This window comes from Brassica oleracea, chromosome C2 (assembly GCF_000695525.1).
Source record: "Brassica oleracea var. oleracea cultivar TO1000 chromosome C2, BOL, whole genome shotgun sequence".
In the NCBI taxonomy this organism is placed as follows: domain Eukaryota; kingdom Viridiplantae; phylum Streptophyta; class Magnoliopsida; order Brassicales; family Brassicaceae; genus Brassica; species Brassica oleracea.
The window spans coordinates 50,680,116-50,702,701 of record NC_027749.1 but is presented as its reverse complement, the minus strand read 5'-3'; the positions used below and the strand labels follow the sequence as shown (position 1 = coordinate 50,702,701).

The 22,586-nt window shown below is 32.7% G+C and overlaps 4 protein-coding genes across 4 annotated transcripts; 3 read left to right on the top strand and 1 right to left on the bottom strand.

Annotated features, from left to right (window-relative positions):
• Window positions 1–449: 449 nt before the first annotated feature.
• LOC106324771 (PLASMODESMATA CALLOSE-BINDING PROTEIN 1-like) lies at window positions 450–2,548 on the top strand. The gene is made up of 4 exons (XM_013762752.1): window positions 450–680; window positions 1,076–1,315; window positions 1,549–1,582; window positions 2,096–2,548. The coding sequence occupies exons 1-4, from the start codon at window positions 629–631 to the stop codon at window positions 2,355–2,357; spliced, it is 588 nt and encodes a 195-aa protein (XP_013618206.1). The 5' UTR covers window positions 450–628; the 3' UTR covers window positions 2,358–2,548.
• A 992-nt stretch (window positions 2,549–3,540) lies between these two features.
• On the top strand, window positions 3,541–4,141 carry LOC106324540. Its single transcript, XM_013762493.1, has 3 exons — window positions 3,541–3,636; window positions 3,740–3,956; window positions 4,053–4,141. The coding sequence occupies exons 1-3, from the start codon at window positions 3,541–3,543 to the stop codon at window positions 4,139–4,141; spliced, it is 402 nt and encodes a 133-aa protein (XP_013617947.1).
• A 6,178-nt stretch (window positions 4,142–10,319) lies between these two features.
• LOC106324539 lies at window positions 10,320–11,333 on the bottom strand. The gene has a single exon (XM_013762492.1). It carries the CDS (start codon window positions 11,331–11,333, stop codon window positions 10,320–10,322), a length of 1,014 nt encoding a protein of 337 aa, XP_013617946.1.
• An 8,044-nt stretch (window positions 11,334–19,377) lies between these two features.
• LOC106325717 lies at window positions 19,378–22,568 on the top strand. The gene is made up of 7 exons (XM_013763774.1): window positions 19,378–19,433; window positions 19,696–19,766; window positions 20,228–20,952; window positions 21,042–21,174; window positions 21,361–21,594; window positions 21,676–21,800; window positions 21,879–22,568. Exons 3-7 carry the CDS (start codon window positions 20,247–20,249, stop codon window positions 22,160–22,162), a joined length of 1,482 nt encoding a protein of 493 aa, XP_013619228.1. The 5' UTR covers window positions 19,378–19,433; window positions 19,696–19,766; window positions 20,228–20,246; the 3' UTR covers window positions 22,163–22,568.
• Window positions 22,569–22,586: the final 18 nt, after the last annotated feature.

Here is a 22,586-nt window from a genome sequence, read left to right as displayed (position 1 = left end):
AAAACGACGGCGTTTTGGATTGGTAAAGATTTTTTTTATAGATATTTTACAATTAACATGTGATGGACCAATGATAAATTATTCCTTTTTAATTGGTAGCCATTTAGGTTGGTGAGAATAGTACTTTTGAGTTTGAATTTTGAACGTTTATTGCAAATAGTTAACTAATATTGTCAATATTAAAATATAGATGGACTGTAACAGTGTTTTTGAGTTTGAATTTTTACATTAAATTTTGTGATACAGCATTTTTTATTTTGACATTTGTGTGGAACACCACACAAAATTTGGCTTTTTCGTTAAATAATAAACATGGACTGTTTTTTATTTATTTTCTTACCAGCAAATAATAATAGAATGTCTCTTTAATTTAAATCTCAAAACATACGTACCAAAAAAAAGAAGTCTACAGGAGCTAAGTTCTTTAATGATGCAAAAAAGCACTCAAAAACTCAAAAGGGTTTTGAGAAGGGACAAAGAGGGTACACCACACATCACTCTAGTCTCTACACAAAAGAAGTAGCCAACACTCTCTCTCTCTTGTGTCTTCTCCACTTTCTCTTCTCCTTGGCTCTAGAGATCTCTCTATCTCTATCTTCACACTGTGACATTTTGTCTGAACGCATCTATGGCTGCTCTGGTCCTTTCCCTTCTCCTTCTAGCCATGGCTGGTCATTCCAGTAAGAACTTTCCAACTCTTCCTTCAGATTCTTAGCATTAGTCTTGTCTTTATCCCACTGTCCTAGTCTCAACCCTTTTGGGTCTGGTCTGAAAACGGGTTCTTGTAATAGTCAAGGGTTTTACTGTTCATGAGTGTTCTACGAGAATAAAAGTTACCATTTTTATATTTATTGTTATAAGTATTTCACATTTATTTCTCTTGGCATCTGCCTATCTCAAAATGGGTTCTTTTTTTTTTTTGGTGTGAATAATTTAAAGGTAAAAATCAAGATTTGTTTTTTTTGTTCTCATCCGGTAGAACACTCAGGAACAGAAGCTACTTGAATATGGAGTCTCATGGTATCTTGAATCAGTCACTAAGTGTTACCTCTCTCTTTTTTTTTGGTCTATGTAGGTGCCGCATGGTGTGTGTGCAAGACAGGGCTGAGTGATGATGTGTTACAGAAGACCATAGACTATGCCTGTGGAAATGGAGCAGACTGTAACCCCACTCACCCAAAAGCACCTTGCTTTAACCCTGACAATGTTAGGTCTCACTGCAACTATGCGGTCAACAGCTTCTTTCAAAAGAAGCGTCAAGCTTCAGGCACTTGTGATTTCAGTGGCACTGCCACTCCAACTAACTCTGATCCAAGTTAGTCTCACTTCATCTTTACAATGCACATTTGAGGAACTTTTATTGCTTGTTTTAGTGATTGTTAGGATTCATTTAGTGCTATGGTCACAGAAAGTTGAAGGCTTTATGTTTTTGTTACAATGTGAATATGCCAAATGTGTGATAAAGACTAATTTCTAGTTACAATTATGTGGATAAATATCAGTTTATTAACATATTAATATGTGTTTGTTGATCCTTTTCTTTTACAGGTTATTCAGGATGTACCTTCCCTACTAGTGCCAGGTATGTTTTCAATTCAAATGGCTATATCTAGAATTTGAAAGAAACATTTTATGGGACCAAAACCAAGAATTTGAGCAACTTTTTTTCTATTATATTAGTGGTAAAGAGAAAAGGTGGACTAAAGCTTGATTTGGGTCCCAAGTTTGCAACTTTTTTGATTTTTTCTTTCTTTCTTTTGATGTGAAAGGGATAGCAGCATCATTCAAAATCTATTAAGAATAGGAATCATCATAACTAATATTACTTAAACAGAATAAAATAAGTAGTAGCATTTTGACTCTAATGTGAACGGTCCATTACAACTTCTTTTTATATGACTCTTTTTACATGAGCCTAAAAGTACTCAATTTGTTTAGGTCTTTAATGAAACTTTTCAAATGCTTTATTGGATTACAGTTTGAACGCATGTTCAGTGTTCTTGACTGTTATGAACCAGCTTCCTTCATTAATGCCTCAAAGTGGTTGTTTCTTGTCTGATATTCACTTCAATGTAACTTGTTGCTTTTTCACCAGCGGCTCTGGAGGCAGCACTACTGGTACAACCAATCCAAAAGGCAACTCAACCAGCACCACACTTCCTGGTGGCAACAGTCCTTACTCAGGAACCTCAACCAATGGAGTTTTTGGAAACAACAGCACAGGAGCCACTGGGACAGGGGTCAACCCTGACTACACTACAGAAAGCAGTGCCTTTGCTCTCAAGAACTCAAGCGAACTGCTCACCTTCCTTGTCTTGATCGCTTCGAGTGGGTTCTGTTCTTTCTTGATGCTCTAAGGAAGTTACGTTGGTGCACGTAGTTATTGTCTTAAAGATATTGGTCTAGCTTAGTTGGTAATCCCTGTCTGTGTGTTTTGAGTCTCTCTCTCTATGTTATGTTCTTGTTGTAAGAAGATTTCAGCTCTTGCTTGTACTCTTACCACGTGATGGTTTCTGGTAGATGTGATCCTAGTTTAAAAACTTATATATATATATATATATATATATTATCTTATCTCCTAACTCTTCTTTTCTTTTACTAGAGAAGGCACAGCAGCTAGTTTGAGTCTTTAGGCTCTTTTGATTCCTTATAGAAAAACATTCAGCCCTTGTGTTTTGTTATGTCAATCTGTTCTCACGCTTTACTCTGAAGTCTCTGATTCCCATACGACAGACAGAGAGGACAAGCAAAAGACTGGGAGATTCCCTAGTTGCCCTCGAGCTTCTTACCGACAGATGAGCTCACGTGTGCTTCATTTGTGCGTATGTGTTGGCAGTTGGAACCCTCTGTCTCTCTTAGAGTCTTATTGACACTAGAGCACCTCGGTGTGGTGTCCACTCTTGTTGAACTTTAAACTCCTTCTCGGTCCATGAACCTCTTCTCACACACTTGATACCTTGAACTTACCTTGAGGCACTCAGGAGCTTCCTCACAGCTTGATATCTTCATCAGCTTCACTTTGTGGAGTGATGATCATGTTCACCATGACTTGAGCATATATCAATGTGTTTAGTTCTTTCATGGTATATTAACTTCTTTGAGAGAGCTACGTTTCTTTGTGAGTCCCACATGATCGAATCATATACAGAAACGTATAAGCACATGTTATAATTTAAATAAATTAATACGTTTTTTTGTTCTTTTAGACTAGGCTGTTAACTTTAATTTTTAGTATAAAATTATTCAACGGATGTATTGACACAGTTGATGAAACATATTTATCAGTACAACCACTAGATTGTGCTGACGTATTTGAACTTCGCTTCCCTATATCAGTAGATCAAAGAGGCAAGTTTGGGGTTCGAGGGAAGTCACACAAACAAGAAGTTCGTCTTTGCTCTTCTTCAGAGAGAGAAAGAGACGAACACAAAAGCTGTTTCTTGCGTCCCAATAAAACGATCATCTTCTCTTCCCTCTTCCTTCTTAAACCGAAACCTCTTATCTCAGTTCCTGCCATTGGATACCCTTTGATCGATACTAATGGAGGACAACGGAAGTGGGTCCGAGACTGGATCAGAAACACCGCTACCTCCTTCTTCCTCTTCTTCTACCGAGAAAAACGTTACCAACTATAAGGTAAAGAAGCTAAGCATCTTCGCACTACTTACTTACGTTTCGATCATCATGATTCTTGAGACCGTTTCTTGATTACTCTTGTTCTTGTTTTGCTAACATGTAGAAGAAGAATACGAAGCCTTGTAAGATATGCGGAAGTAACGAGGATGACGATGATGTAATCAAGTGTCATGAGCCCTCCTGGTGGCTATGTGAAGTGTGTCGTACCTTACCTGGCGTAGTCGAAGTTAAGCCTGAAGATTCTAATGAGACTGCTAACTCAGTACTTCCTAATGATTCTGTTTCATCAAGCAGTAGTCGTGTGGATGCTCAGAACAGTGGTAACGAGACCAATCTCATTAGCTTATTAAGTGTATATGGTTTAGTTTCTCTGAGCATGAAATCAAGAAACTGATGTGTCTTTTGATTTGTCACAGCTTCTTCTTCTACAGCGTCCATCAACACATCTCCTGAGAAGAAACGAGCAGACTCCAACGCTCCCTCTGATTCAGAATCTTCAAAGTAAATGATTTTTCTTAGAGAGTTGTGTGTAGCTGAGCTTAGTGGTTGTTAGAGACATCTAGAGTTTAGGGTTTCTTTTTTTAAAAAGGATTGTTTCTTGGGTCGCAAGTGATCTTACATTAGACTTCTGTGATGGTCATTTCATTTGCGTCAGTATTCTTGAACATTCTGTTATCAGAGAGATGTGCGTAGACATATAGATTCAGGATTTGTTTCTTAAAACAAGAGTTTCTTGGGTCGCAAGTTAGAATGTAGAAGATAAGTGAGATTAGACTTCTTGGGTCGCAAGTGATCTTACATTAGACTTCTTTGATGGTCATTTCAGTTGCGTCAGTATTCTTGAACATTCTCCGTTTCTTCTTCTGTTATCAGAGAGATGTGCGTAGCTAGACATATAGATTCAGGGTTTGTTTCTTAAAACGTGAGTTTCTTGGGTCGCAAGTTAGAATTTAGTAGATAAGTGAGATTAGACTTCTTTGGTGGTCATTTTCTTCAGTACTCTTGTGCATTCTCCTTTAATAGCTACTTTGTTACAAAAATAGTATATGCTTCGACGACAGTTTTATAGATACAACTTCATGAGTTAATGCCTAGCCAATGACAATATCTCCCAAACGTTTAGCACTGATTCTGAAAAATGTGAAATTTTAGATAACTTATATTAATTTAACACTGATTATGAAAATGTGGAATTTTCGATAATTTATATTAATGGATCACTCTGAATTTTTTTGATAAATTTATAACTAAACAAGATTAATATACGCAATTCCGTCTTGTCAATTGTGTCCAAGATTGAAGTCTTGTTAAATCTTCAAAATTGATATTTCAAGAACTAACTGATATGGTCTTGTTAAATCTTCAAAATTTTATTTTTGAAGAAATACAGAAGAAACGATTAGAACAGAGGTCTTGTGTATATCCATTAGATAGTGATGCAATTTTTTTTTCCTTGGATAACAAATTACTCTCAAAAAGTGAGATTGCATTTCTTGGATCATCATTTTGAGCTACACTCAACTTATATTCTGTCTTTTTTTATTACCTATGTGTCTCCTTGCTACTATAATATGTGAACCAATGATATCGAAGAGAAAGGCTACTAATTTAAAGTTGTTTTATTTAAAAGAAAGATGATAGAGTTTCTTTGACGACAAAATACTCACTTCGTTTTTCAACATCATAAGGCCATTATATTATCCAAACTTAGATTATTTAAATCCAAATAGAACAACCAATATCAGATATAGTATTGTAAACTGGTAGACCGAATATTGAAAGAACTCCTTTTCAAATTTCATATATTTTTAACACATTATAATTTTATTGATAGTGATTTGACACATATTACATGATCACATATTAGATATGACATATGAAATATAATTGAGAAACTATTCGCTTTTTATACTGGAAATTTTACATATATATGGAACAAAAAATTTATATAAAAATTACATAATGTAAATTACAATATTGCTAGAAGTTAAAATGCCAAAATTACAAACAAATAGGGGAAAATGAGATATTGATTATTTATTAAATATTGATTATTCAAATTTATAGCTATTTAAAATGAAATTAAGGAATGTTTCCAATAAGTTATTACAAAAAGTCTAAAAGAGCATCTAAATTATTTCAATACTTTTGCATACTTTTACATAAAAAAACATAAGCAAAATATGGGCATTTTTGAGCAAAATATAAGAATAAAATATGGGATAACAACTTAAGAAAGCAGATGTGAAGACTTGAAATAACGACTAATTGACAAGGTGAAATTAAAATTAAAGATAAGAACTCAATTCTACTATTTTGGTTACAACATTTTAGTATCTATGTCCATGTTAAAAATATATCGACTTCTTTTATTTACTTAAAAAATATATTATATTATCCAAATTTGAGGTGATTTGGAAAACAAAACCGTAACAAAAGAATCAATATCCGATATATAAACATATATATTGGTGGACCCAATAATAAAAGAATTCCATTTTAATTTTTATATATTCTTAGCATTTTATTTTATTGATAGTGATTTTAAACATATTACATCATAGAAGAGATATGACATATGAAAATATAATTGAGAAACTAATAGTTTTTCGAAACTTGAAATTTATTTTTTTTAAACTAATCGTCTTTTGATACGGAAATATTACATATTTATGTAACCAAAATTTTCTATACAAATTACACAATGTAAATTACAATATTGCTAGATTTGAAAATATTCACCTTTTTGAGGATTAAAAGTTAAAATGCCAAGAATACAAACAAGTAGGAGACAAAATGGGATAATTGTGAATTAATTATAGGCCATAACATATGTTGAACTAAGAGAATAATATCATATTTAATACATTTCTCTTATATTTAATAAATTTCAATCGATGCGCATAAATTTGTTTCTGTAATTTCAGTTTGACTGTGTTTTCTGATTGATAATAATAGTTTAACCCGAATCGGAAAATTTTGTGAATGGTCATAATTAATTGTGTGAATATAGTCAAAATATTGACTAGATTGTGCTGAAGTATTTGAACTTTGCTTCCCTGTATAAATACATCAAAGGCTCTTCAAAGAGAAATAAGACAAAAGCTGGTTCTTGCTATCTAAAAAAACGATCATTTTCTTCCCTCTTTCCTCTTAAAACGAAACCTACTCTTTCTTTGATCGATACTAATGGAGTACAACAGAAGTGGTTCGTCTTCTTCTACTACAGAGGAAAGCGTTACCAACTATAAGGTAAATTAAATAAGCTATTAAACCGAGTTATTAGTACACATTAATGAATTAGAAAATGCGTTTCTTGATTAGTCTTGTTATTGTTTGTAGGACAAGAAGCCTTGTCAAATATGTGGAAGTAATGCATTTGACGATTTTATTATGACTTGCTTCAAATGCAGAGTCACGCGAGAGCATATGTACATATTAGGATTCATGATTCATCCTCCTCCTCCACTTAACCATTAACATGGATCTTGATTTATTTGTTGTAATGTTTCAGTTATTGCGCAAAGGTGCTTTTTAAAGTTGTACCTGACATGTGGCTATGTGAAGAGTGCCGCACCTCACGTGGCGTAATCTTCATTAACCATGACGAAGCCTCAGCGAGTAATCAACAATCTGATTCTGAATCTGCAAAGTAGCTGAGCTGAGTGGTTGTCAGAGACATTTGGATTTAGGGGTCTCTTTTTTTTTTTTTTTTTTTTTTTTTTTTTTTGTAAGTCTGTTTATTGGTTCGCAAGTGGTCTTACTTGATAAGTGAGATTAGTTGTCTATCTGAGCTTAGCGGGTTGTGAGAGAGATCTTGATTTAGTGTTTCTTTTTGTTTTTAAATATGCTTGTTGCTTGGGTCGCAAGTGATCTTACTAGAGAAGTGTGAGATTAAACTTCTTTGATGGTCATTTGCTTCGGTACTCTTGTACTCCTTTGCTTGCTACTTTGTTACCCAAAAAAACGGTATATGATTTCAAGACAGTTTAGAGATACAATTTCAAGATTTAATGACTATTGACAATATATCTCCCAGACGATTAATAATGATCTACTCTATTAATTTAGAATCCTAATTTTTATCTACTATATACAAGTTTTAGTAGGACCATTTGATTAATTACTTAATATGACATAATAATTATTTTTAGTCTAACAAATCTGTTGAAAAATATAAATATAAATTTTATTTTTTTAATTATAATAAAATCTACTGAGAAAAATCTAACCAAATCTTATTAAAAGTTTTAAATATTTTTATATAAATTAATGCAATAATTAATTTCATAATTAGTAATATAATATTATTCTACATTAATATTAATTGCATTTTTATTATAAAACAAAAAAAATAAAAATTATTTGCTGTTTTTATAAATTTTATAATATATTATATTAAAATAGAAGTACCATATGGATTAAATAAAACAAAACTATATAAAATTGGTAAATCAACCTTTTTAGCAACAATTGGTAAATTAACCTATTTTATTTTAAAATTGCTTCATTTAAATAAATAAAATAAACTATCGGTCACCGTTAAAAAAGTTAAAATTCGTAAACTATGTATAATTTATAAATAAAATATTAGCATATGTTCAATTTTTATATTTTCAACTATATATTATTTTAATTAGTTTGAAACTCATAACAATATATTATCCAATATGATTATATACAAAATATAATAGTATATAACTAATTTTAAGTTCATGTGTTATTTACAAAATAAGATATCAGAAAGGTTTAATGATTCAAAAGATATTAATAAAAAATTATTTTAACTAAAAAATTATTGAGAGTGATCTTATCTCTTTTTACTTGTGGTACCTACTGATATCTCTATGTTTTTCATTACAAGTATTGTTCATTACGTTTCTTTTATCATTCGGCAATGGTGCGTAAAACATTGTATTATTTCATTTTGTGTTAAATGAATTCATAAGCATTAAAAGAATATACAAAAAAAAATCATTAAAAAAATCTATTGAGAAAAATATAAAAATACTACCAAAAAATTCAAATATTTTCTATAAGATGATGTATTATTTTTTTATGTGCTTTTCAAAATATTTTTGACCAAATATACAATTTTGAAAATAAATATTCTAAACTCAAAGTGAAAATATTCCAAATTTTATAAAAGATAAATCATAGATGCAAAGTTTAATAATTTAAAATAGAACACAGAAAAAAACAAACACTATAGTAAAAATCAAAAATAGTATAATATTTTGAAATCATAATTTAATAACAAAAAAATCATTGAACTTAATAGCATAACATCCAAAAATATCTTACATCAATTTTTTTTATTAAAATAATATTATAGATGCTACTGTATATAAAATTTACCAAAATAATATGGCCAAATTAATTAAAAACAATATATTTATTTATTAAATCCTGCAATATACTAAAATGATAGATAGTTAATTTTTTAAACACAACATGTTAATATAAATTATATTATATAAATATTCTTTCTATATTATAACTAAATAAATTTTAAAAATGTATTGTATGCAAACTGTATATTAAAAAAATAATTTATAATAGAATTTCTATTTGATTATTTCTGATTATGAATTTACTGTATTGTACTCAAAAATATATTAGTATGTATAAAATGTATAAAAACATTATTATATATTAATAATATTAAATAACAAAGTATAAAGTATAAAACAAATTATTATATATTAATAATGCTGAATAAAAAAACTAAACAATATGATTATAAAGTTACACAATATATAACACTAAAATGTAAATCATATATTTAAAATGTTTGCGATAATATCTAATGTATATGTTTATAAAATAATAAATATATCTGCACGAAAGTGCGGGTCAAACTCTAGTTTATATTAACTTAAAGATAACTCTGAAAAAGTAAGATAAATTCATAACCAAATAAGATTAAAATACACAATTCCGCCTTGTCAATTGTTTCCAAAATTGATCTGATATGGTCTTGTTAAATCTTCAAATTTTGATTTTTAAAGAACTACAGAAGAAACGATTAGAACAGAGGTGTCGTGTATATATCCATTTGATTGTAATACAAATTTTTCTTTTCCTTGGATCAAAAGTTATTCTCAAAAAGTGAGATTGCACTTCTTTGATCATCATTTTGAGCCACACTCCGTGTATATTTCGTCTTCTTTGATTACCTATGTGTCTCCTTGCTACTACACTGTGAAGCAATGATTCTGATGAGAAAGACTACTAATCTAAAGTTGATTTGTTTAAATAAAGATGATGGAGCTTCTTTGATGACAAGATATTGGATTCTTCTTTTACATCAAAAGGCTATTATATTATCCAAACTTGTGTGACTTGAAAAATTAAATCGAAATAGAACAACTAATACTAAATATAGTAACATATATATTGGTACACCCAATATTAAAAGAACTTCATTTCAAATTTTACATATTTTTAACATTTTATTTTATTGATAGTGATTTGCAACATATTAATTACATCATAAAAGAGATACGACATATGAAATATAATTGAGGAACTATTTTTTTTTTTTTTGTTGAATTTTTAAATTGATTAACAACAAAAAGAAAAATTACAGGCAACTTTAGTTTTTGCTTTCAAAGGAAACACAATTCATCATATGAAACATGAAACATAATATGGATAAAGAAAGCTTTTAAAAATTGCGATCAAGATGTCCTTTCGAACCATCTCTGAATTGTTTCGGCATAGAAGGTAGGATTTCTTTGCCTGAGGGAAGATAACCTGTTTCTAATTGTTTTGTCGATGTAGTGAACCAACTGCCCAGTGCTGGTAGGATTGTTGTTGTGTCTCCTGCTGTTCCGCTCACGCCATATGCTATGAATGCTTGCCTGGAGGGCAAGCTTCAACAAGCATCTATCCGTCTCTTTCCTTCGATTAGAGGTGATGGAGGTGATAGTTGTTGTCCAGTCAGGATTTGCATTTGGTCCCAGTATGAACTCCACCAGGTCGAGCCAAACCGTAAAGGAAAAAGGGCATGCAAAGAATAGGTGGTCGCGAGTTTCGTCAGGTTCTCCACATAGGAGGCAAGGTTGAACAATACACCAAGCTCTTGTTCTCGCTCCTGTCGCCAACCTATCCTTAAAAGCCAACCAAGTGATGAAAGAAAAACGTGGGATGCTTTGTCGGAACCAAACAACTTTACACCATTGTAATTTGGGGTATGAACCCTGTAATTGCTCCCATGTTTCGGTGCTCGAAAATTTCTCTTTGTATTCCCCATCTCCGTGACGCCATAGAGTCCTATCCTCATCCGCATCCTCCGCTGGAGCTGGAACAGAGTTGATGCAGGCTATCATCGCCCGTAGGTGATAGCCTCGACACCGACGTATGTTCCATTGTCCCCCAGAGGCAGCGTCTGAGACGGTTGCATAGCGGGAGATGCCTAACACTTGCGTTCCTAAAGCACCTGCAATGTCAATAAGTCTACCCACCGGTAACCAGTTGTCATACCAGAATAGGGTACCCTTACCATTTCCTATCTCCGATTTCATGAAAGGTGCCGCTTGGTCCCTGAGCTTCAGGAGTTTTCGCCAAATCCAAGATCCTGCGTGGTTGCCTTTGGTATCCCAGAAACTATGAGTGTTTAGCAAGTAAGTCTTCGTCCAAGCCACCCACATAGAACCAGAGTTTGTGAGTAACCTCCAAATCAAACTATTCATCTTTTATACTGAACTTTTTACAAATTTGTTTAACCAAAATTTTATATACAAATTACATGATGTAATTACTATATTGCAAGATTTGAAAATTTTCACCTTATTTAGGATTAGAAGTTAATTGCCAAAAATTACAAACAAATAGGGGACAAAATGAGATAATTTGTGAATTAAGTATAAGCCATAAAATATGTTGAACTAAGAGAATAGTATCATATTTAATACCTTTCTCTTATACAACTTTTTGTATAAAAAGAAAGTTTAATCAATGCGATTAAATTTGTTTATGTAATTTATGTTAGACTTTGTGTGTTCCGATTGATAATAATAGTTTAATTAGAATCCAAAAAATGTGTGAATAGTTAAAATTATTGACTAGAAGTACAATTAAAGTTGTATAAGAAGATATTTTAATCGATGCGCTTAAATTTGTTTATGTAATTTCTGTTATGACTGTGTTTTCTGATTGATAATAATTGTTTAATCCGAATCGGGAAAATGTGTGAATAGTCAAAATTACTGACTAGAAGTACAATTAAAGTTATAAGAAAGTTTAATCGATGCTCTTAAATTTGTTTCTGTAATTTATGTTTGAACTTGTGTTTTCCGATTGATAATAATTGTTTAATCCGAATCGGAAAAAAATGTGTGAATAGTCAAAATTATTGACTAGAAGTACAATTAAAGTTAGAAGAAAGTTTAATCGATGCTCTTAAATTTGTTTCTGTAATTTCTATTTGAACTTGTGTTTTCCGATTGATAATAATTGTGTAATCCGAATCGGAAAAAAATGTGTGAATAGTCAAAATTATTGACTAGAAGTACAATTAAATTATATGAATATAGTCAAAACTATTGACTAGATTGTGCCAACGTATATTTGAACTTCTCTTCCCTGTATAAATACATCACAGGCTCTTCAGAGAGAGACAAGAAAACAAAAACTGTTTCTTGCATGCCAAGAAAACGATCATCTTCTTAAACCGAAACCTGTTCTTTCTTTGATCGATACTAATGGTGTACAAAAGAATAGTAAAGGAGTACAAAAGAAGCGGTTCGTCTTCTTCTTCTTCTTCTAGAGAGGAAAGCGTTACCAACTATGAGGTAAAGAAGCGTTATTGGTACACATTGATGTAAAGAAAATGAATTTATTGATTAGTCTTTCTTGTTATATTGTTTGTAGGAGAAGGAGCCCTGTGACATGTGCGGAAGTAATGCAAATGACGATTGGATGATGACTTGCTTCAACTGCAAAGTCGCAGGAATGCATATGTACGTATTAGGATTCATGATTCCTCCTCCTCCTCTTACTTAAATCATTAACAAAAATCTTGATTTTATTTGTTGTAATGTTTCAGTTATTGCGTAAAGGAGCATTTTAAAACTGTACCTGACAAGTGGATATGTGAAAAGTGCCGTACCTCAATTCGTGTACTCTTCATTAAGCGTGGCTTTGCTAAAGGTCCTAATGACACTGGTAACTCAATTCGTCTTAATCGTGCGTATAACACTGGAAGAACACTGGAAGCGAGCACTCTGGTAATGAAGACTCAGCGATTAAACCAAAAAGAAAAAGACTCAGAGAGTAATCAACAGCCAGACTCAAACACGCCCTCTGATTCAGAATCTGCAAAGCAAATGCTTTTGTCAGAGAGAGATGTGTAGCTGAGCTGAGTGATTTGTCAGAGACTTCTGGATTTTATGGTTTCTTTTTTTTTTTTTAATAAAAAATTGTTTCTTGGATCGCAAGTAATCTTTCTAGAGAAGTGAGATACTCTTAAAAATATATTCTACTTGCTACTTTGTTAATAAAGAATATCTGAATTTTATGGTTTCTTTTTTAAAATAAATAAATAAAAGTTTGTTTCTTGGCTCGCAAGCAATCTTACTAGAGAAGTGAGATACTCTGAAAAATGTCTTTTACTTGCTACTTTGTTACAAAAAGAAATATTATGCGTAAAGAGAATTTATAGATTCAACTTAATGAGTCAATGTGTGATGACAATATCTACCAGACGTTTAACACTGGTTCTGAAAATGTGAAAATTTAAATAATTTATTTTAACTTTATATAATTCTGAAAAAAAAACGTAATTTAGACAAGTTAATAATTAAAACAAGTTTTAAAATACCAATTGACGATTCAGGAGGTAACGAATTTAAAGATTTAGAATCACATTATTTTTTAAATTTATTTAACATCATTGTTATATGATGAAATCAAGATTTTAAGTTTTAGGGATCTGTTTCTGTCTTCTGTGTATTATGTTTCTCTACAGAAACTACATCTTCCACTTCGGCACAACGTTTCAGGCGACGCCAGTGAAGACCTTTGGATCAAGAACAACAAATGAAAAGGAGAAACGTAAACGAAGATGAACCTGAGAGTTCGCTTATTTCCTCAAAGAAAGGGATGCAAGAATCGAGAGTACGTCACAAGTTTCTTATGATAAACTACAATCTTGTCCTTGTTTGCAGCTGTTAATGTTGGTTTTGTGATTCTTGGATCTGTTTGGTTTACGTTTAAGGTGATTCGAGTATATATGCGTGTGTGTGTGTGTTCAAGGCTTGTGATCTTGTGACTGTTGTCTGTTGTCATCTTGATTCTCTTCCTCTTCTTTGTATTGTTTCACGACTCGTTAGGGTTGTTGTCTTGTTGATTATGAGAGCTCTGCGTTCTATGTATAGGAGAAGACCTGTGAGATATGTGGAAGTGTGAGCATTTCGGGTTTGATGATGGTATGTTTCAAGTGCAGAGATACTCGCGAGCATACGTAAGTAATGTAATCTTTGGTTTAGATTTGTCATCTTTACTTTTTACTCTTGCAACTCAAGGATCTTCTGATTGCTTTATGGCTGTTCTGTTTTTGTTTCTGTGTGTTTTTGTTTTTGAGTGGCTTACTATTGCTAACTGTACTGGCCTTTGATTTGCATGTTAATCAAAGTGCTTAAAGGAGTGTTATTGAGGTTCCAATTTCGTTTATGCAGCTAAAGAAACTTCCTCGGTACTCAATGACTCATCTCAAGACAACGAGCAGCATCAACCAAAAAACGAAGGACGTTTCAGTTGATGGGCAAACACATCAGACTCTGATCTCTTCTCTTGATCAAATCTTTCACGGGAGTACCTCACCAAAGTGTAAATCAAGAAACGGTTCAGTTGATAGGTATATAATAAACGACCAGTACATAGGTCTTGACGTTTTAGTGTGTATATTTCATTAGCATCCATAATCCATTTGACTGCGATACAACGTAGTTATTTTGTTCCTTGGATCACAAGTTACTATCAAAAAGTGAGATTCCACTTCTTTGATTATGATTTTGAGCTACACTCTACTCAACGTATATATTATTATATTCTAGTCTTCTTAAATTACCTCTCTATGTAGCAAAATGACTGATGAGAAAAACTATTGATTTTAAAGTTGTTTTGTTACAAAGAAAGATGATAGAATAGAAAAACACGAGAAGCGGGAAGTCAAAAGTCCAGAGAGAGAGAGTAGAGAGAGAAAGTAGATCTAAGATTGGATCCGGCGAGCAGCCGGCGCGTGAGCGTGCGTGCCGTCGCCGGAGCCCCTCGAGCAACTGTAAAAATGTTGGCCTTTCGCTTCTCTTTCGTCTCCTCTGTCATCCGGCTTGCCTGAGCTCTGGTTCAGGTCCCATCTGCGGCGGATCTGCTTTTGGATTAAAGGCGCGGTCGTGTGGAGGTTACGCGCGCTGAAGCTAGTCGTTTTGCCTTTTGATGTTTCGTTTCCGGGAGGTGGAGGCTCCTACAGCTCCGTCGCCGCCGGCCCCTGTCTCCAGGAGGTGGAGGCTTCTTCAGCTCCGCCGTCATCGGTTTTTTCTTCGGGGGGTGAAGGCTCTCTCAGTCTTGCGTCGCCAGCTTTAGGTGTTTCAGTTCGTTGGATCGGTTTTGGATCCCGCTTGTGGCTTGTGTGTGGTTCTGGGTTCGTGGTTCACGGCTTTGTTCAGTCGGTGACTACAGATTTTACTCATCAATAGATGTTACCAAATATAGTAACCTACGTCTGCCTTTGTCAAGGATTGAGGGGACCAGTCGGTAAACCCAGTCTTAAATGAACTCCATTTGCAATTTTGATACTCCTTCAGCCTTTTTATTATTTGGCTTAACTAACAAAACTAAAAACTACATTTGAGTTTTAGAGTTGTGCACATCGATTGAAAAAATATATTTTTTAAACAAAAACATCATTAATTATTTAACTAATCTCATTTCAATTATAAAAAAATTAACTAAATAATTTAAAGAGCCATTAGCACGAAAAATTTATTAATTTTACTAAAAACTAAAAATGTCATCTTATTTAAAAATAATAATTTAAAACGTCAATGGATGAAGTATTTATCTAATAGAAGATTTATACACGTTACATAAATGTTCATATGTAAATTACAATATTGATATTTTTGATTTTTTCATCCATTTTGATTATAAGTTAAAATTCCAAAATTACAAACAAATGAGATAAAGTAGGATAATTCGTGAATCAAGTATAAACCATAAAATATGTTGAACTAATATAGTACTACCATATTTAATAGTTTTCTCTTATATAACTCCAAAAAAAATTAATCGACGCGCTCTTGTTAGAATTTGTTTCAGTAATTTTGGTTTGAATTATGTATTTTCCGATAGATAATAGTAGTCGAACCCAAAAATATAGAAAGACAATTAAGTTGTACTGAATGGTCAAAAATTACAAGCCATAAAATATTTTGAACTAAAATAGTAATACCCTATTTGATAGTTTTCTCTTATATAACTCGAAAAAAATTAATTGACACGCTCATGAAAAAATTTATTTCAGTAATTTGGTTTGAATTATGTCTTTTCAGACTGATAATAATAGCCGAGCCCAAAAACATAGAAAGAAAATTAAATTGTACTAAATGGTCAAATTTTACAAGCCATAGAACATGTTGAACTAAAATAGTAATATCATATTTGATAGTTTTCTCTTATATAACTCTGAAAAAATTAATTGACGTGCTCATGTAAAAATTTATTTCAGTAATTTGGTTTGAATTATGTATTTTCCGACTGATAATAATAGTCAAACCCAAAAACATAGAAAGACAATTAAATTGTACCGAATGGTCAAAAATTACAAGCCATAAAATATGTTGAACTAAAATAGTAATACCATATTTGATAGTTTTCTCTTATATAACTCCGAAAAAATTAATTGACACGCTCATGTAAAAATTTATTTTAGTAATTTGGTTTGAATTATATCTTTTCAGACTGTTAATAATACTCGAGCCCAGAAACATAGAAAGACAATTAAATTGTACTGAATGGTCAAAATTTACAAGCCATAGAATATGTTGAACTAAAATAGTAATACCATATTTGATAGTTTTCTCTTATATAACTCCGAAGAAATTAATTAATTGACGCGCTTATGTTAAAATTTATTTCAGGAATTTGGTTTGAATTATGTATTTTCCGACTGCTAATAATAGTCGAGTCCAAAAACATAGAAAGATAATTAAATTGTACTAAATGTTCAAATTTAGAAGCCATAGAAAATGTTGAACTAAAATAGTAATACCATATTTGATAGTTTTCTCTTATATAACTCCAAAAAATTAATTGATGCGCTCATGTAAAAATTTATTTCAGTAATTTGGTTTGAATTATGTATTTTCCGACTGCTAATAATAATCGAGCCGAAAAACATAGAAAGACAATTAAATTCTACTGAATGGTAAAAATTTACAAACCAAAAAATATGTTGAACTAAAATAGTAATACCATATTTGATAGTTTTCTCTTATATAACTCCGAAAAATTAATTGACACGCTCATGTAAAAATTTATTACAGTAATTTGGTTTGAATTATGTATTTTCCGACTGATAATAATAGTCGAACCGAAAAAATAGAAAGACAATTAAATTGTACTGAATGGTCAAAATTTACAAACCATAAAATATGTTGAACTAAAATAGTAATACCATATTTGATAGTTTTCTCTTACAAAACTCCGAAAAAATTAATTGACCCGCTCATGTAAAAATTTATTTCGGTAATTTAGTTTGAATTATGTATTTTCCGACTGATAATAATAGCCGAGTCCAAAAACATAGAAAGACAATTAAATTGTACTGGATGGTCAAAATTTAGAAGCCATAGAAAATGTTGAACTAAAATAGTAATGCCATATTTGATAGTTTTCTCTTATATAACTCCGAAAAATTAATTGATGCGCTCATGTAAAAATTTAGTTCAGTAATTTGGTTTGAATTATGTATTTTCTGACTGATAATAATAGTCGAACCGAAAAACATATCTAGAAAGACAATTAACTGTACTGAATGGTCAAAATTTACAAACCATAAAATATGTTGAACTAAAATAGTAATAGCATATTTGATAGTTTTCTCTTACAAAACTCCGAAAAAATTAATTGACCCGCTCATGTAAAAATTTATTTCAGTAATTTAGTTTGAATTATGTATTTTCCGACTGATAATAATAATTGAGTCCAAAAACATAGAAAGACAATTAAATTGTACTGGATGGTCAAAATTTAGAAGCCATAGAAAATGTTGAACTAAAATAGTAATGCCATATTTGATAGTTTTCTCTTACATAACTCCGAAAAATTAATTGACCCGCTCATGTAAAAATTTATTTCAGTAATTTAGTTTGAATTATGTGTGTTTCCGACTGATAATAATAGTCGAGTCCAAAAACATAGAAAGACAATTAAATTGTACTGGATGGTCAAAATTTAGAAGCCATATAAAATGTTGAACTAAAATAGTAATACCATATTTGATAGTTTTCTCTTATATAACTCCGAAAAATTAATTGACGCGCTCTTGTAAAAATTTAGTTCAGTAATTTGGTTTGAATTATGTATTTTCTGACTGATAATAATAGTCGAACCGAAAAACATATATAGAAAGACAATTAACTGTACTGAATGGTCAAAATTTACAAGCCATAAAATATGTTGAACTAAAATAATAATACCATATTTGATAGTTTTCTCTTATATAACTCTGAAAAATTAATTGACGCGCTCATGTAAAAATTTGTTTCGGAAATTTGGTTTGAATTGTGCATTTTTCGACAGATAATAATAGCTGAACCCAAAAACATAGAAAGACAATTGAACTGTACTGAATGGTCAAAATTTACAAGCCATAAAATATGTTGAACTAAAATAATAATACCATATTTGATAGTTTTCTCTTATATAACTCCGAAAAAGTAATCGACGCGTTCATGTAAAAATTTGTTTCAGTCATTTGGTTTGAATTATGCATTTTTCGACTGATAATAATAGTCGAACCCAAAAACATAGAAAGACAATTAAATTGTAGTGAATAGTCAAATTTTACAAACAAATGAGATAAAATAGGATAATTTGTGAATTAAGCATAAACCATAAAATATGTTGAACTAAAAAAGTAATACACTATTTAATATTTTTCTCTTATATAACTCCGAAGAAAGTTTATTCGATGCGTTCATGTAAGAATTTGTTTCCATAATTTTTGTTTGTTTCTGTGTTTTCCGATTGATAATAATAGCATAACCCGAAAAACATAGAAAGACAGTTAAAATTGTAGGAATAGTCAAAATTTATTGACATAGAAAAAAAAAGTTGATTCGCATTCTTCATAAGAGATAATTCCTTAAGTATCACATAATGTATAGATTTGCAACTATCAAAAGTTTACGGACATTTCTTCAGTTAAAGACCAAAAGTAAATTACAAAACTAACAAAATTATCCAACAACTCAAATACTGAACAACTTGGACAACATCGTTACTGTGGGCTTTTTAAGCAAACTTAACAAAAAAATCAGATGAACTTTTAATACTTAATACAATACGAGGGGTAATTGTGTATTTAAATGAAAGCTAAGGACTATTAATGGAATTTATTCTTTCTTTAATATATTGTCGTCTTCTTTGTTTCCCACTTTCCCCCTCTCTCTCACTAACATTACTTCCCCACACCACACCAGTCCACTTTCTCTCTCTACAATCTCTCTCTACAATCTCTCTTTTCTCATTTCGACGTTACACACTCTCTCCGCTCGCTTCTGAGTTTCACGGTAACGAATCTGAACCGTTTGGTGTATAAAGTCTCAATCTTTGCCATCGTTTTACTCTGCTTTTCGTAGTGGTTTTCCTCTGAGCTTTGTTTTGTTTTGTTTAATCATTTTCTTCTCTCTCTTCAATGTTCCGTACAACGCAAGCAACCACAAGTTAAAGATGGTTTTTTTTTGTGAAATAAAGAGAAATTGGCTGATTCTGTTACTCCTCTGTTTCTGCATTTCTCGTCACTCGTAAACTGACAATGTGGGTTTCGTTTAGGGTTTTGTAGGGTTTGTTCTGAATCCAAATCAGGTTGAGAAGTGAAGATAAGTAAGAAAGGCGTCGACTTGGTGAGACCCTTTTCGTTTATCTTCTCTGCCTTGTTTAGTTATTACATTGCCTTGTTCGTTGCGTGGAAGAAATAACCAAAACCCAAGCCTTTCAAAACTAGGCTTTTGTCTTCTCTGATTCGTTCTGTGGATAGATTCTATAACTTGGTTTTGGTGGAAAGCTTAATAAAATAGTGTTGGCCTAACTTTTGTCTCTGCCGTTTTAACCCTCTTTAGAGTTGAGTTTGGTACGTAGCAGCTCTCTCTTATTGAATTAGATTCTAGGGTTTTGGTTTCTTTGTCTTCTCTGGTTTGGTAGAAAGTTTAGATTTTGTGACATGGGTTTCATAGATAGTGTTGGCTAGTAGAAGGTTTCTGAAGCAGATGATGTTTTAGCTCCCTTGAGAGTTGAGTTTCGATACGATTATAACTCTCTAGATTCTTTTGGTTTTGACTAGTTTTTGGTTTTCTTTTTGTGGCAGGTTGCTAGTTTTGTAAGCAATGAGTCCTGGTCAAGGCAAACTACCTTCAGATTCGATCAAAGTGGTCCCTGGAAGGAGTAAACTGCGGGTTGAATCTTCAAACCCGGTTGCTAGAGGGAATCCAGTACCTAGACCTTCAAAGGTGAAGTGGATCGCACCAGAGGAAGTTATAAAACTACATTCTGGTGTCAGTAAAGTGCCTGTTCCTCCAGCTTCTGTGTCATCAAGACCTTATAAGCCTGCTCGTCAAGCTTTTGAATCATCAAGACCACCTAAGCCTTTTCCTGCAACTTTTGAATCACAAAGACCTAAGCCTGCTCATGCTACTTTTGAAGCACCGGGACATGTCCCGGCTCGTCCAATTTTTAAACCACCAAGACCTGTCCCACCTCGTCCCACTTACGAACCACCAAGACCTGTCCCTGCCCGTCCTGCACCGGGTTTGAGAAAAGAAATTGTGTGTGGTCTTCAAGCTGCTTCGAGTATGAATCCAACAACAGTGAGACAGAGAACCAATCCAAGAAGTCTACATCAACCTAGGACGGTTGAGCTTCCTCCTAGTCCAATTGCTTTACAGATTCCTTCAAGAGTGGAGCTTCCTCCTAGTCCACGTGCTTTTCAGACTCCTTCAAGAGTGGAGCTTCCTCCTAGTCTACGTGCTTTTCAGATTCCTTCAAGAGTTCAACAACAAGCTACTACTGATGCAGCAACACATACAATAGAAGGTGAGACTTTTGCTTCTTCTCTTCTCTTTTTGAAAGCCAAACTTGTTTTCACTGGATGACTTAAAAAGAATTGTATTGCTTTTACTTAGTTTCTCTAGAGACAGTTGTGGAAGTAGTTGATAAAGCTAAAGATCATGGTCCCAAGGAGACAAGTCGATCAACATCTAAAGAAAGGATCTCAGAGCTGCTTCTATACCGACCAGCTTTGCTCCCTACTTGGAAGTGAGTTACTTCTTCAAACTGTCTTTTGAAATACACATGTGTTTTGTTAGAATTGTCAGTGCAAGCCTTGCCATTTATATGCTACATTGTTGAAAGTGAAGATGTGTAGTTCTTAATAGGATCTTTTACACCTTCACAAGTTACTAGCTTTGCTGTTATATTGATGAACTTGTTTCTTTCAACCAGGGGACGCATTGTGGATTCCGCCACGCTTTTTCCTGAGTTTGACTGCCAGTTTTGGGCTAATCCACCATCCAACATCAGCAGGAAAGCACTGAGGCTTTCAATTGCGATGCCTATATTTCTTGAGGTGGAACTGGTTCCTACAGGCCGTATTCTGAATAATGTGTTGTTTGGTAGAATCCCAAAGCTATCTGATGTGGAATTGTATTTTTTCTTAGATGAGAAGGAAACAGTAAGGTATGCTCAAAAAAAAAAAACAGTTTCTACAATGGATAAGCTTCTTCTTCTTCTTGTTTTATACAACTCATTCTTACTTAGGTCTAAACGGGAACATGCTCATCTCTTTGAGACCATGGCGACTCGCAAGGCTATGATCAAAGCTAGTGTAAACGGCACAGAGTTGTTGATATTCTCCTCAAAACTATTGGACAAGACCTCCCAGTGTATGTATTGTCTATTTTCTGTACATAATTTTTCAGTGGCCTCAAGAATAATAAACATAATGTTTTTGTGTGTTGCAGTTTTCATCAAGAAGCAGCATAAAACAGAAAACTATCTTTGGGGTTTCTTCCTCCATAGCAAAAACTCACAAGCACATGTTCCAGGAACTTCTCATCAAGATGATGGTAATGTTGTTGACATGGACATAGACCCTGAAGACCAGAAGACTCCAGGGCTAACTCTCCAGCCAATTGCAGTATCACAAAGCACTTCCTCAAGTTTACCTCCTGGTTTCAGGATGATATGGACACCACCCTCCTCAAGGCCTTGTAGATCTTCAGGAGATAGACCGTATTGGAGCTAGATAAACAAACATCTTCAGGTTTGAGGTATAGTCACGGTGAAGCAGCTAGCTAGCTTAGAGCTTAGATAGAGAGGTACATATCTCGGTTTAGCAATTTGACCTCTTAGAGAGAAATTTTGACAGATCTTTAGAGTGTTTGTTGGAACCACAGACTCTTCTTATGTGAAGACATATTAAAATGTTTGTAACCAAACTTTAACCAGAGATCTTAAAGAGCATCATTGACTCTACAGTTTGATTTATCGCCGGTTCTATTGGTACGGTTCAACCGGCTAATTTGGTCTAGATTATGTAATTGGTTTTGGAAAAAGGTGACGTGTCAGACTGTTATTGGTTAACAAGCTAGGTTTCTCACTTTCCCTCCAAACAAAAAAGAAAAATAAGTTTTAAGACTTAAAGCAGAAGCTTCAGACATGAGTAGACC